At 37.7% G+C, this 13,267-nt stretch overlaps 1 protein-coding gene across 3 annotated transcripts in view; it reads left to right on the top strand.

Moving 5' to 3' along the window:
- Positions 1 to 13,267, top strand: part of Tmc1 (transmembrane channel-like 1) — a 170,754-nt gene that overhangs the window by 140,108 nt on the left and 17,379 nt on the right. For all 3 annotated transcript variants that reach the window (NM_001415991.1, XM_063268475.1, XM_039084312.2), the window contains 2 exons: positions 1,096 to 1,224; positions 11,019 to 11,086. In NM_001415991.1, the coding sequence (NP_001402920.1) occupies positions 1,096 to 1,224; positions 11,019 to 11,086 (197 nt within the window). The remainder of the gene's footprint in view (positions 1 to 1,095; positions 1,225 to 11,018; positions 11,087 to 13,267) is intronic.

The raw sequence follows: 13,267 nt of genomic DNA, 5'->3' as shown, positions 1-13,267 counted from the left end.
TTTATATATTCAGTGTCTTCCGTCTTTAAGGCACAAATTATTGGAAAGAAACAGAAAAGGTACAATAGGAATGAGCTATGGTGGGGAAATTTATAATTGATATTTTTTTATTAATATTTAATGTCATGTTTCTGTGAAGTAACAGTGACCCTCCTGACCATCTCACAATGCACATACTTTGTACTTAAATTCAAACCCACACCACAGAAGGGACAAGACTTTTCTAGAACTTTTATTTTTTTATACCAGTATACATATTATGTATACGCACACACATATATATGTATATATACATGAGGTAATTTGTTAAAAATATGTTCATCCTACATATCTTGTTCTGGAGATTTTTAATAGCTCATTTTCAAAACATTTAAAAAAAATCTCTGTGTGGTTTGAATGTGAAGGACCTTCTATAGGCTCATGTGTTTGAAAACTGTATTGTAAGCTGGTGGTACTGTTTTGAAAGGTGGTAGGACAGTTAGGAGTTAGAACCCTGCTGGAGAAAGTGGGTAACTGTGGGGAGTAATCTCACTGCTCTTCAGTCTTTGCTTCCTCACTGTGTTGGTAACATGATCAGCTATCTCACATTTATGCTACTATGCTTCTTCCTTGATTAATAGACCGTATCACCTTCAACTGTAAGCCAAGGGGAACTCTATTCTCTTACATAGCTTATCACCAGTTTGGCCAATGAGAAGGAAGGTAACTAAAACAACGAGCTTTTTAACGTGTGTCATTGAAGTTTAATCTGTGTACCACACACTTTACACCTTAGAAACGTACAATTCAATGCCAGGTACAAATTTAAAATTTCTGCATGGACAGTATTTTTCTACCAGCTTTTAAACTTTAGTTGCCATAAAGTTTCTTAGTCAAAAGAAGATACCAGTATAGTGATTCAAGGATAGAGACAGTTTGAGAGTAACAAAATACAAGGAAGTTATTTTTCATTTATTAGATATAACTTCTTATTTTTTTCCTTTATCACTAACTCTAGCCTTCCAGCCAGTAACAGAAACACAACAGTTTTGATAGCAATGTTAAGGTCATCTGAAGACAGAAATGTGTGCACTAATAAAGATTGTATCATACCAGGAATTCGTGCGTCTCACAGTTTCTGATGTCCTGACCACTTATGTCACGATCCTCATTGGTGACTTCCTCAGAGCATGCTTCGTGAGGTTCTGCAACTACTGCTGGTGCTGGGATTTAGAATATGGCTATGTAAGTACAGTACTGACTTTTCCTGCATTAGATTTTTCCCTCTGTGATTCATTGTTGATACATGTTCTACAAGCGGCAGGATGCCTCTGAGTTACATGAGTGAGGTCACCTTGTGAGATGCCATCAGTACAGTTATAACTCAGAAGAGTCCAGATATGAGCATCATACTTTCCAATCTGAAGTAAAATTAGCTCAGTCTCTTTAAAGCAATGGACCTCTAACTGTCAGTTAAAATGTCGAAAGAAATCTTGGCCTTACTGGCAGTTCCCTTCCCATGAATCTAGTTTGTGCTGATACAAGATTGCTGGAAACTGTATATTCTAGATCTCCCTGTGAATTTCACTATGGGACTGGGCAATTATCACGCACCAGTTCCTATGTGGTACATGAGGAGATAAAAGGATTCAGTGAATATGGAGTTTGCTTTATGAAGTTCACAGGCTAATAAGAACCTGACAGGGATAACAGCAGGAGACTGGAGATTTCAAGGAAGACCCAGTTTGCTGACAGGGCTTTACTAAATGGAGCCCAGGGGCAGCGGTGCTTCCTGAAACAAAAGCACAGGTTTCCCTATTTGACTATTACCAGCCCTTCCTCTAAGACCAAATTAAGGTCCCCCTCCAACTCAAGGGAAGTGGTAGAGCGTACATGGTTCTGTGGTCTGGCATACCAACAGCCCTTCATTGCTCTTTTGTACAGGTAAAATAGGTTTCAGTTAATCCTTCAAAATAGGAATTGAAGAACTAGTGGTGTCCCTGTGCTTAAGTTCCCAATGGCTTTGTGAGCACCATGAAGGCACCCCAGATACCATTTTAGGGCTCTCAGTACCTAAAAGTTTGTTTCTTTTCTTTCTGCCTCAGTCTAGTTGCTATGTTCTAATTTTCACAAATATAGACTTTTTTCTTTTAAAAATTTCAAGCACAAGATGGTCTTTTCATTTACACTTACTATTTCTGCTTCAAAGGGATGCTGTTATCCTAGAATTGGACATAGGCCATTCCTTCTTGTCATTAAGCATTCCTTTAGCATGTCACCTCCACAGAGTTCTTCTCTGGCCATCAGTCTAACATAACCCATCAAATGCTATCAAAACTTACAGTTTTGTTTTACGTATAAGATGTGCAACTACTTGAAATTTTTTAAAAACTTCTATTCCTTGTCTCCTCTTACAGTGAAGCATTCATGAAACACTACCATCACCACAACAAAAAAAAAAACGAAACAAAACAAGTAAACAAATGTCTGTTCTTTGAACCATGTTTATCACATAGCAAATGTTCTGTGCTGACTGTGTAGTTGAACTTGTGCCTCCACATCCTGACACCACCAGCGCATCAATGGCAGCTGGAAGAACTCTGTCTTTCTGTGGGCAGTTGATCTGGTTGTGTGCTCTAAGCCAGCAATGATTCTCTCACTACCATTGAAGGGGTATTCACTATCTGACTTTGTGACAGTGCCTTTTATTAGGTCATCTCTGTCACCCTCACTTAATGTGCCCCTTGGATAAGGCAGAAGCAGTTAGGTAATGTTCTCTGATGTAATGCAGCAGATCCCGGATGCCCTGTACAGTTCTCCTATTGCTTGCTATGAGGTATTCTTCTGGCTTGGATTCATTTCTATTTTCCTGGCCTGATTCAGCTCTTCGGAGGCAGACATAAAAATTGCCATCTCTTTCTTAGATCATGGCTTCTCTTCTGTCTGTTTGCCTTTTATCCCTTGATGCTTTCTTCTTAAGTGGTAGAAAAGTTGACTGTGAATATGAAGTCAATATAACATGACCTGGATGCATAAAAGCTGTAATTAAATGACTAAAATTTATTATTTATGTTGTGCTGACAGAGCTCTTGGGTTAGTACAAAGCACAGGAAACAAGTTTCTGTTTTTAAGTCATAAAGAATTTTCTCTCATATTACCTTTGGAAGGTTCTTTGAAGGGAAAGCACAGAATGAAAACAAGTTATAAAATGTTAATGTTGGATGACATATCTTTTTTAGTGGATCATATCATCCTGCCAATTGGCTGACTAATTTTCTTGGAAGCCTGCTGGGACTGGCTACTTTGAGCAAACCCATGAAAGGTGCTGAGGGGCATAGAGATGAGGAAGCTAGAGCCCACTGAGAGGATGCAACTTTGACCTGAAGTCTTGATTTTTAATTTGTCTGCCCAGTGTTTAGATTTTTTTAGCGATCTAATACTTTTAAAACTGGGAACTTCTACATAACACATCTTTTTTCTGACATTTTAGAAAGCCTAGACATATTAGACTTGTATTTCTAAATGAGAAAATAGTCTTAAGGGCAGAAATACCGTCTTCTGCTGTTATATTCACGCTTCAATATTTTTTACAAACTCCACTACTCTTATTTTGTAAGCTCTAAGAATCAAGAAGGGTATACAACATAAATGGCAAGGACAGAATAATTGTTCTGGGTCTTTTGTGTGTGTGTGTAGAGAAAATGAGAGAGAGAGAGAGAGAGAGAGAGAGAGAGAGAGAGAGAGCGCTCTATCAATACAACGACTTTGTGGAGGAGGAGGCCTCTGAGTTGATCTTGAAGGTTGAATAGGATTTCAAGAGATGAAGACATTTCTCAGAAGAGATAAATGAGACAGGGTTTCAGAGGTGAAATGTACAGGGTTTCTCTGCTCTTGCTTTAGGTTTGCTAATTGACAATTTGTCTTATAAATCACTTGCCATGATTGGAAGGAAAATTTGAGATGAGGTGAGGAGAGATTCCCAAGAATCTTCAGGAACTGAGAGAAAACATGGCCATTTCTGTCACAATGTATTATTTCTTTGCTTCTTGGAATTCTAAAACTATAGTGAGATTATTGTAGAAAAATTAGAAAATTCAATCAAGTTAAATATAATAATAGAAATCACAGTTGGATAGGGTGGCACATAACTTTAATCCCAGTACTCAGGAGACAAAAACAAGCATATCTTTGTGAAGTCAAGGCCATTTGGATATACATAGTGAGACCCTATCTCAATAAAATAAAATAAAATAAAATAAAATAAAGAAGAAAGAAAATTAAAAATTAACAGAGGAGTGCAGGGGGAGGGGAGGTTTGGGGGAAACAACTAGGAGGAGAGGAGAGAGGGGAAACCATGGTTTGGTTGTAAAAGAAATAAACAATAAATAAAAATAAAACACCACAGATAATCCTAGTGAGGTTATGTAAATTATCTGAAGTAAATACTCTTATTTATATGTGCATAAATATTACATATTTATATATTACATTATATATTAAATGTATATTTGTGTATGTATATATACATGTGTGTTCATACAGGGGTAGATAATCTATGTGCCTATTTTTGGGGACTGCACTGGCTGTGTTACCACATCTTCATGTTACTAACAGCTAGACTATAATATGCAATTTATTTGAGCGCTGGGGACTTAGCCCAAGGCCTTGGTCATGCTAACTTGTGCTCTACCACCAAGTGACTACCTTAGTTCTCTACAACATAAATTTATTTATTTTTATCATAGAATAATTATATAAGGCAATGTGGTTTTCTACGATGCTTAAACATAGCATATACTACAATATGCATGTACTATATTTAACTAGTCACGCCTTGCTTGTTCTTTCTTACTTTCCCCTTCAATACCATTGATTGTCTAAGTTTTAATATCACATCCATTATAGGCCCCCCTATATTCCACACATGATGGAAAACATTCAATACCTACTTTTTCAAGTCTATCTTATTTTTACCATGGTAATTTTCACATTAGTCAATTTTTCCACTAGTGACCTAATATTGTTCTTTTAAAAAATGATATGGTTTTCAATAGTTTTGTGTTACTGTTTAGATGGATTTAGAATACTTTACAGTAGTTTATTTGTTGTCACTTGAAACTATATTTTTGTCAAAATAACTGTCATGATGTCATGATAATAATTGTCATGATGATATTTAATCATATTAATACAACCATCAACATAGACACATCTTTATGGTGTCCACGAATTTGTTCTTATGAATTTTCCTAAGTTGATTTGTGTGATCAGATAAAAGGTACTTTTTCTCTCTTAAAACTCTTTTCTTTTGTTTTTGTTGTTGTTCAACAACTCAATGAAAAATTTCTGCACCTAGCATTTAATATACACTGATAGTAAGCTTGGTGTGAATCAACAAACGGAGTCAAGAGATCTGAGGAGACATAGGATTGAATGTCAGCATGTGTGAGCAATTCACAGTCAGCTTTATACTTGTATTTTTAAGGAGATCTTTGTTGTATTAATAGTAATTGAACCATGGGACATTTCCTTGAGGTCTAATGAAGAGACTCAAGATTTTCCATAACCGTGTAGGATAGTCAGACTGTCTGAGTGGAGTTCTATCATTTGGCCTTCTCTAACAGTCTATTTTTATATAGAATTTACTATATATCAGAAGTGTTACAAATAATTTACACTTGTAAATTATTTCTTCATTCAAAGTAAGCAAACTGTCAATGCTGTGAAGGAGCTATTATTTCTTTTCCCTAACAAACTCCAAATAAAGACGTCGAGACTGTTAAATTAATGACATAAAGCCAGGTGAAGTTACAACTGAAATCTCCATCTGTTTTACTTGAAACCATTAACCAGACTTCCGCCATATTGAATTTTCTCTATAACTCACGATATTTAAAGACTCTGCCAAAGAATGAAAGCTTTTAAAACTTTAAATGCTGCCTGGATTAGACACATTCAGTTGAATGGAGTAAAGATAAATGGGTGAAGGATAGAAGATGATATTTCCTAGGTAGATATGAGGAAGTCTGAAACTGCCATCAGGAAGACAGCATGATGGAGGGGCAGTAAGGAGGCTTGGGTGTACCTTGATGGGACAAGAATGAGTGAGGAGAACCTAAAAATCAGGCTTCACTTGATGTTGCACCCCACTACGTGGATGAACTCAATCCAAAGTTACCATGATCCTGCTTCTCAGCTAGGTTGAAGCACAAAGCCTCAAGGGTTGAATTACCCTAGTAGTTGAGGCTTAAGCTTATCCTAGATCCACGCTAGTCAAACTTAGTCAAATATCAGAGTCCGCACAGGGCCTAGGAGAACTTAGTAGTTCTATTCAGTAGCTCTGGGACAGGGCCCAGATGTTAACTATTCTTACCACTCCTTGCTGATCTGCTGACTCCAGTCTGGAGACCACACACAAGCATTGCTGGGCTGGATCCACAACCCAGACTATCCTGTAGCAGAAAGGCAGTTGTTCAGCTGTGGGAATTGGAAATTGTGTGAAAATGGTCAGCGAGGTCATTGCAAAGGCAGAATACATTGACTCTGAGATCCTGAATTACATTTCATAACATCTGTATGGTGGCATTCTGCTCCAGATAACTCAATTTGCAGGGACCCAATGGTTTTCCCCAGGGTGTTTGTCCAGTGAACCATATGTCTTCCCTGAGTAGATGCCTGATTCTAACCCACTGTCAAGTCCACAAAGTAAAACAATATGGCTTCCATCCCCTTGGTTATTAACCTCCAACCAAATACAAATGAGTCCTTCTGTTGTGGTGAGTGCCACGGGTTAACTTCCTCCACTACTCTACTACCTCATCTCAGGTTTCGAGGAGACTTGCTGTTTTCCCCTTCTTATGCACCATTTACTTCTTAATGCATTTCCCCACTTCAGAGGTGATTAAACAATTATATTACAATTTATTTGATATTTGATATTATTGGTTTGATTCTCAACATGTAATACTTAATTGTTTTAATACTTAAAATATAATCTCATGGTTTCACAAGACACACCTTCAAAAGAATGGACACCTGAGTCATATGCATATCTGAGTAACTGTTTTGCCTTCTCACAAATGTCTTTTTTAGGGTGGGGTGTTGTGTATCTACTCTGTGTCATAGTGCTTTTTAAATCACTGTGCCCAGATTTCAATAAATATGAGATTTTAGGTGACAAAGGGATGCTAGAAATTTTCCAGTTAAAAGAATTGGTGACTTTTCTGAAAAGGGATGGGTGATATTTTAGACTTTGCAAGTGCTGTCCTCTCTGCTTCAGATGGTGAACTCTGTTTTAACCTAAATCTAAAACAGTGCATGGAGGAGGCTCAGCTCTGGCCTAAAAAAATCACTGACAAAAGCAGATGGCCGTCCATATTGGTTTTATGGACTATACCGTGCTGATTCTGGGCCTATTTATTTTATTTTATCAATTGATCTGTGAAGAAACTGGGTCCTAAAGAGATGAGTGGCTGGCCAAGCTCATGTAGTCAGAAAACACTGGACAGATCTTACTCCTCAAATGTCTGTACAAGCTAAATGTCTGTACATAAAGACTACAGGGCCCAGAAGACACCCTGGCATCCTTCCTGTTTCCCATCAGTTTAGATAACCAACACTTTATTCCTTTACCTGCCTTTGCTGTGTTTGAGGAGTCTAGGGATTCCTGTGGTGTCCTTTGTACTTTGTTTTAAAAGATTTATTTGTCTTGTCTTATGTGAATGTGTGAGTATCTTGTGTACCACATCTATGTCAGTATCCTAAGAAATCAGAAGGTATTGGATCATTTGGAACTGCAGCTACAGGTACCTGTGGGCCTTTCGATGTATGTGCTATGATAAACTGAACTGAGGCCTTTTGACACAAGTGCTCTTGGCTACTGAACCATCGCTCCTGCTCCTCCTTTCTGCTTTTGTAGTCAACTAGTTAAGTGTCAAATATCTCATTCAAAATGACTTTGTGGGAGAGTAAAAGAATAAGAACCTGAAGGGTTAAATTTATTAAATGTCCCACACTTGGCTAAATCCTGATACCAAAAGAGATCACAGGTCTGATTCTTGAAGTGACAGGGAGAAGCTCTTTCAGGCCACTGATGGTACAGACCATCAACACTATTCAAATGTGTACTGGGATTGCAGTTTTGCCCACAGGCTCTGGGCAAAAATAAAGCTCCAAGCAAAAAGCACAGAGAGCACAGGACAAAGCCCTGGGACAGAGATCTAGACCTCCTAAGTGTCCACATTGAGGAAATTGTTGCTTTCTCCTTCCCTCCCTCCACTTCTCCCTCCTTCCCTCCTTCCTTCCCCTCCCCCTCTTCACTTCCCTTTCTTTATTCGTTTCTTTTTTCTTCCTTCCTCCCTCTCTTCCTCCTTTTCTCCTTCCCTTCTTTCTTTTCCATCTTTCTATGTAGGATTTTACCTATCCAAAGTTAGCTTCTGACTTGATGGATAGACCCAAGAATGATCTTGAACATTCCAAGCTTCCTGCTTCACATCCCACATGCTCAGATTACAGACATGCACCTCCATACAAGTTTTATGTTGGGACTAGGGTATAAGGCTGAGTTCTGTGCATGTTAGGTAAACTAGGCCTCTGATCTCATGAGCTTTTGAGGTAAGGAACACTTTTTGTTGTTGATTTTAGAATATAAGCTTTAGGCTGTTTTGTATCTTGAGATCATTGTCTTTCTAAAAAAATAATCTGCAGGATAAATACTTTACATTTATCAAGTGTCTTGAATGAATTAGTTTTAAAATCACTCAGGTCTTCTTTGTCTTTATTAAACACACAGGCATTTTTTTTAAACACATCTCATTTTAATTATTATTCTGTCATGTTTTCTATTTATGCCCTAGATCTATTTCAAGGTAGATTATCCACATTTTTAAGGAAATAGAACAATCCAAGTCCTTTTATTAAAACAATTATAAACAAGGAGAGGACTATTTGGAGGGAGGCATGTGTGCAAGCTCTCATCTCTGAAAACCTTTACTATAAAGCTTTGCTTTGAAAATTGAATCACATTTCAAGTTAAATTCACAACAGCAAGTGACACCAACTCCAAAAGAAATAGAAACCAACAAATAGTTATCATCTGAGATAGTTGTACAGTCGCACATTGCCCTAAGTGACTTTAGAGATAATAAAGAGAAGTACTGAAACACAGTTTTCAGAAGGGGCATTTGTGGGTGGTAAAGTAAAATAGTTTTGCTATTTCCAATTTATTTTACCTATAGAATAATTAATAATTATGTTAATGTTACAAACTGAAGTACAAGGGGCTATAGAGATGGCTCAGTGGTTAAGATAATTTACTCGTGCAGAAGACCCACATTTTGTTTCCTGCACTGATCAGGGGCTCACAATGGCCTGTAACTCCTGCTTCAGGTAATCCATCACCTTCTCCTGGCTATCTGAACTCATAGACACAAAGCCTTCTCTGCATACATTATCCACATTTTTAAGTTATGAGGGAAAATAATATTTGGGGGTAAAGGAAGTGATATAAATGAGGCTGGAATCCATAAGACTTTTGAGAAGAGGCTCTGAAAGGCATAATTTTGTTGGGCATTCAAATCAGAGATCTAGTCTACTTATATATCCCACCACATTATTTAAATTAATTCTTTGGCAATTTCAGTTGTATATATAATACATGCTGGTATTCTCCTCTTATACACTTTTATCTCAATTCTGCCTCTCAAGTTCTTAGGTATAAAAATAATAAGATACTCTTGGGTCAAAGTGGTATGTTTATGTTTATGTGGCCATGTGTATGGATGTGTATGGATGCATTTATGTTCATGTGTGGATGTATGTTTATATATGTTTGCATATGCATGTTATATGTGTGCATACTAATATGTGTGTACCTGCTGGAAAGAGTAGGATTTGGAGTGTTGCTAGGAGTCTACTACTCTCCATGTCTGTCTCGTGCAGTCTTCTTGGTCCTCTCAATTTATATGTTCAATTTGCTAGTCTACTCTGAGTTAATCTATTGCAAACTAAGTAGGAACCAATTTTATTGACCATGCTAATTAACACAATCTGTCAATTTAGATACTTTCCTACTATGATGGCTAAGGTGTTACCTGGAAGTCTTTGGAAGGGCTGCTCTGGGACAGGCACCTACTGCAATACTATTGGTGTCCCCTTTAACAAGAACAGCTTGTTCCTAAGCTGGACAAGGTTGTTCTAATGTGATGGTTGGGCATTTGGTTTAGTATTTTCTGCATTTTTGTTATTATTTCTTCTATATTTACTTTATTATAAAGTTAATTTAGATTTTTGTTGAAAATGTTAAATATACAAAATTATGTGTTATTCCCATTTGCTGATGACTTATTGGCCCTTTTCAATGTTTATAAGACGTTCTTGTATATTTTTAAGAAACTATATGGGGTTTCTTGAAAAATAATCCATGAAAATGCTAACTAGGCTAATACATTTTTATTTAACACCAAAGCACATTTTCACTGATATTATAGTCTTCCAAAACGGTCAAAGTTATCAGGAACAATATATCATGGTACAATTATATAGTATGTACCTAATATTGGCCACTTAAATGGTTTCATCATTCCTCATTAAATTATAAGCATTTCAGGTAAGATCGTTAAAATAAATTGTTACAAGTAGATTCACCAGGTTAAAGAAAGCCAGAGATCGGGTTGGGGATTTAGCTCAGTGGTAGAGCGCTTGCCTAGGAAGCGCAAGGCCCTGGGTTCGGTCCCCAGCTCCGAAAAAAAAGAACAAAAAAAAAAAAAAAAAAAAAGAAAGCCAGAGATCGAACACGTAAGTTGTCATGCTTGGCAGCAAGCGCCTTTACCCATTAAGCCATTTTACCAGCCCAGTGACTGGCTTCTAGCATGAGTCTTTGTATGTTGGGAGGGTTTACATGTTTCTCATTTTATGTATTCTAGTCATTATTCTGTTCCTGTCACTAAGGAAAGCGGTGGGCCTAGACATGTTGACATGAAGCCACTTGTTTAGCTACGTTCAGTTTGACATGCTAACCCGCTGGTGTGTGTTTTCTCTAGCCTTCATATACAGAATTCGACATCAGTGGCAACGTCCTCGCTCTGATCTTCAACCAAGGCATGATCTGGTATGTCAGCTGTTGGGCACTTAAGCATTTACAGAGAAGTCTCCAAGGACATTGTTGTAGAAGGAATTACAGTTAGGTGTCAAAGAACACCCTCATTCTATGAATTCCGGTTCTTTATTTTCTGAGGTACAGATAGATGGTGTGGATAGCTCAATTTTCCTCCACATTTTAAATCATCAGCTGGTTTGATAGAATTCTCCAGTAAAAAATTAGTATTCTATGATCGTTATGCTAAAGTGATTTGAAGATTCTCTTGTCACATCTTGTCACACCAGTGTCTAATAGGAAAACATCACTCATTAATAGCCACTCTGGTCATCTCCTATAAGGAATAAACTCAGTTGTACATTGCTTTGGAAAAACTGATAACAATTTCATGTCACTACTAAACATACTAAAAGCATATTTGATAACTATTAAAAAATCTTATCAAGTCAAACAGCTTCTAGGAAGTTCAAGTTAAAAACAAGCTCTTCATTTTGTAATGTGTTGAACAGGGCCATTTGCACAAGGGAATTTCTATTTTGATATGAAAAGATTGTCATATCTTTTATTAAGTGGAAGCATTTTCACTATGAATTCTGACAGGTTATGATAAGTTGATAGAGTGAAAATCAGTTTTGAGCTTCTCAAAATTGAATCGCAGTGTGCAATTCATTTGAGGATGAGGTGTTAGAATCTGTCTCTCCCCGCGGAGCGTCCCATCCCACAGACAGTTACAGTGGAGTTACATTTTCTTCCTAGGGACATGTGCAGAAGGCAGTATTTTGTGTTACCAGCTAAAAACATGCCAGGGTAGGTTTTGTTAGCATCTCTCCTCCTCCTCCTCTTCCCCCTCCTCCTCCTCCTATACTCCTCTTCACCGTCCTCCTGCTTCCCTTCTCCTCCTCCTCCTCTTCCTTGCCCTCCTCTTCCTCCTCCTCCTCCTCCTCCTTTTACTTTAAACTTCATATATTATTAAACTTCTACCACATCATTGGACTTAATGTATTCTGACAAAGCGTGGAGCCCTCTGAAAACATGGAAACCATTTTACTTCGGTAACTTAAATCCAACCCCCAATTCCCAACCCCCAACCTGCATACGGGACCTGTCAAATTTGTGCCTCCACAGCTGAACCAGTCCAAATAATATAAAAAAATGTTTATTTTCTTGGTTGCCAAGTCAGACATGGTTAGGAATGCGACTCCTGTTTCCCCCTTTCTACTTTTTGTAAATATGGCTCCAGCAGCCACGAAGGAATGGAATAGACCCTTTATTGTTCATGTAGTGAGTTGACATGACCAGTGTGCACTCATAGTCAGGAAAGGTAGGAAGCACCCCTATGGGTTTTGATCTTCTACCTCCCAGAGGGGAAGCATCTACCATGGCAGGAAGTGAGCAGCAGAGCTACTAGAGTGACAAAGACTCAGTCCTTCCTCCTGTGGCATCCACACAGCGCTACCAATGCCTCTGGACCGGTGGCGCTGCAGGAGTGGACTTACAATGAATATCTACTGTGTTCTTTTAGAGCTAATGCAACAGATGACTTAGGAATCACTTTATTGTCAGAAAAGCCATTGCAATTGCCTCTTGGATTGATTTTGCTTGTAATTGTGCAACTACTCTGCTATTATTCATACTATAATACTGAGAAAATATAATTTGTTTTTACAGTTTGCTAATGGAAGAAAACCGCATGCTTCAAATCTCCACACTAGCACTCTGTGTCTGTTCTTCTATACTGAGAAGGATCTCTCATGGTGAATTTGATTAGGACTTAAGTGATAAGGGTATATAATTTTAGGAAAGTCTAGGTTTTAAATTACATAAAAATTTGAGAGTCAATTAGGCTGTGCAGAAATGAAACGGAACACTCCAGACCTTTACATTTCAGGAGGTGATTCATGGTTTGCGAATTAACCAAAGAAACGTACACTCCTGAGCCCCACTGGCAAACTATTATCCCATTATCTACCATGAGGTCAGCACTTTGCGTAGATAAGCTTTGGACAACTCCCAAGAGGTGGCTGATGGACTGGGGATGTGGTATGGTAGGAAAGTGTAGGAGGAATCATGTAAGAATAGTTTATTATTTGAGTTAATTTTACTGGGAAAGGTAATAACAATTGAAATGTAAATAAGAAATACCCAATTTAATAAAGATGGAGAAAAAAAGAATAGTTGATTATTTTTGCACAG

Source organism: Rattus norvegicus, chromosome 1 (genome assembly GCF_036323735.1).
Source record: "Rattus norvegicus strain BN/NHsdMcwi chromosome 1, GRCr8, whole genome shotgun sequence".
In the NCBI taxonomy this organism is placed as follows: domain Eukaryota; kingdom Metazoa; phylum Chordata; class Mammalia; order Rodentia; family Muridae; genus Rattus; species Rattus norvegicus.
Note: the sequence above shows the minus strand (reverse complement) of the source record. Positions and strands in the feature narration are given on the sequence as shown.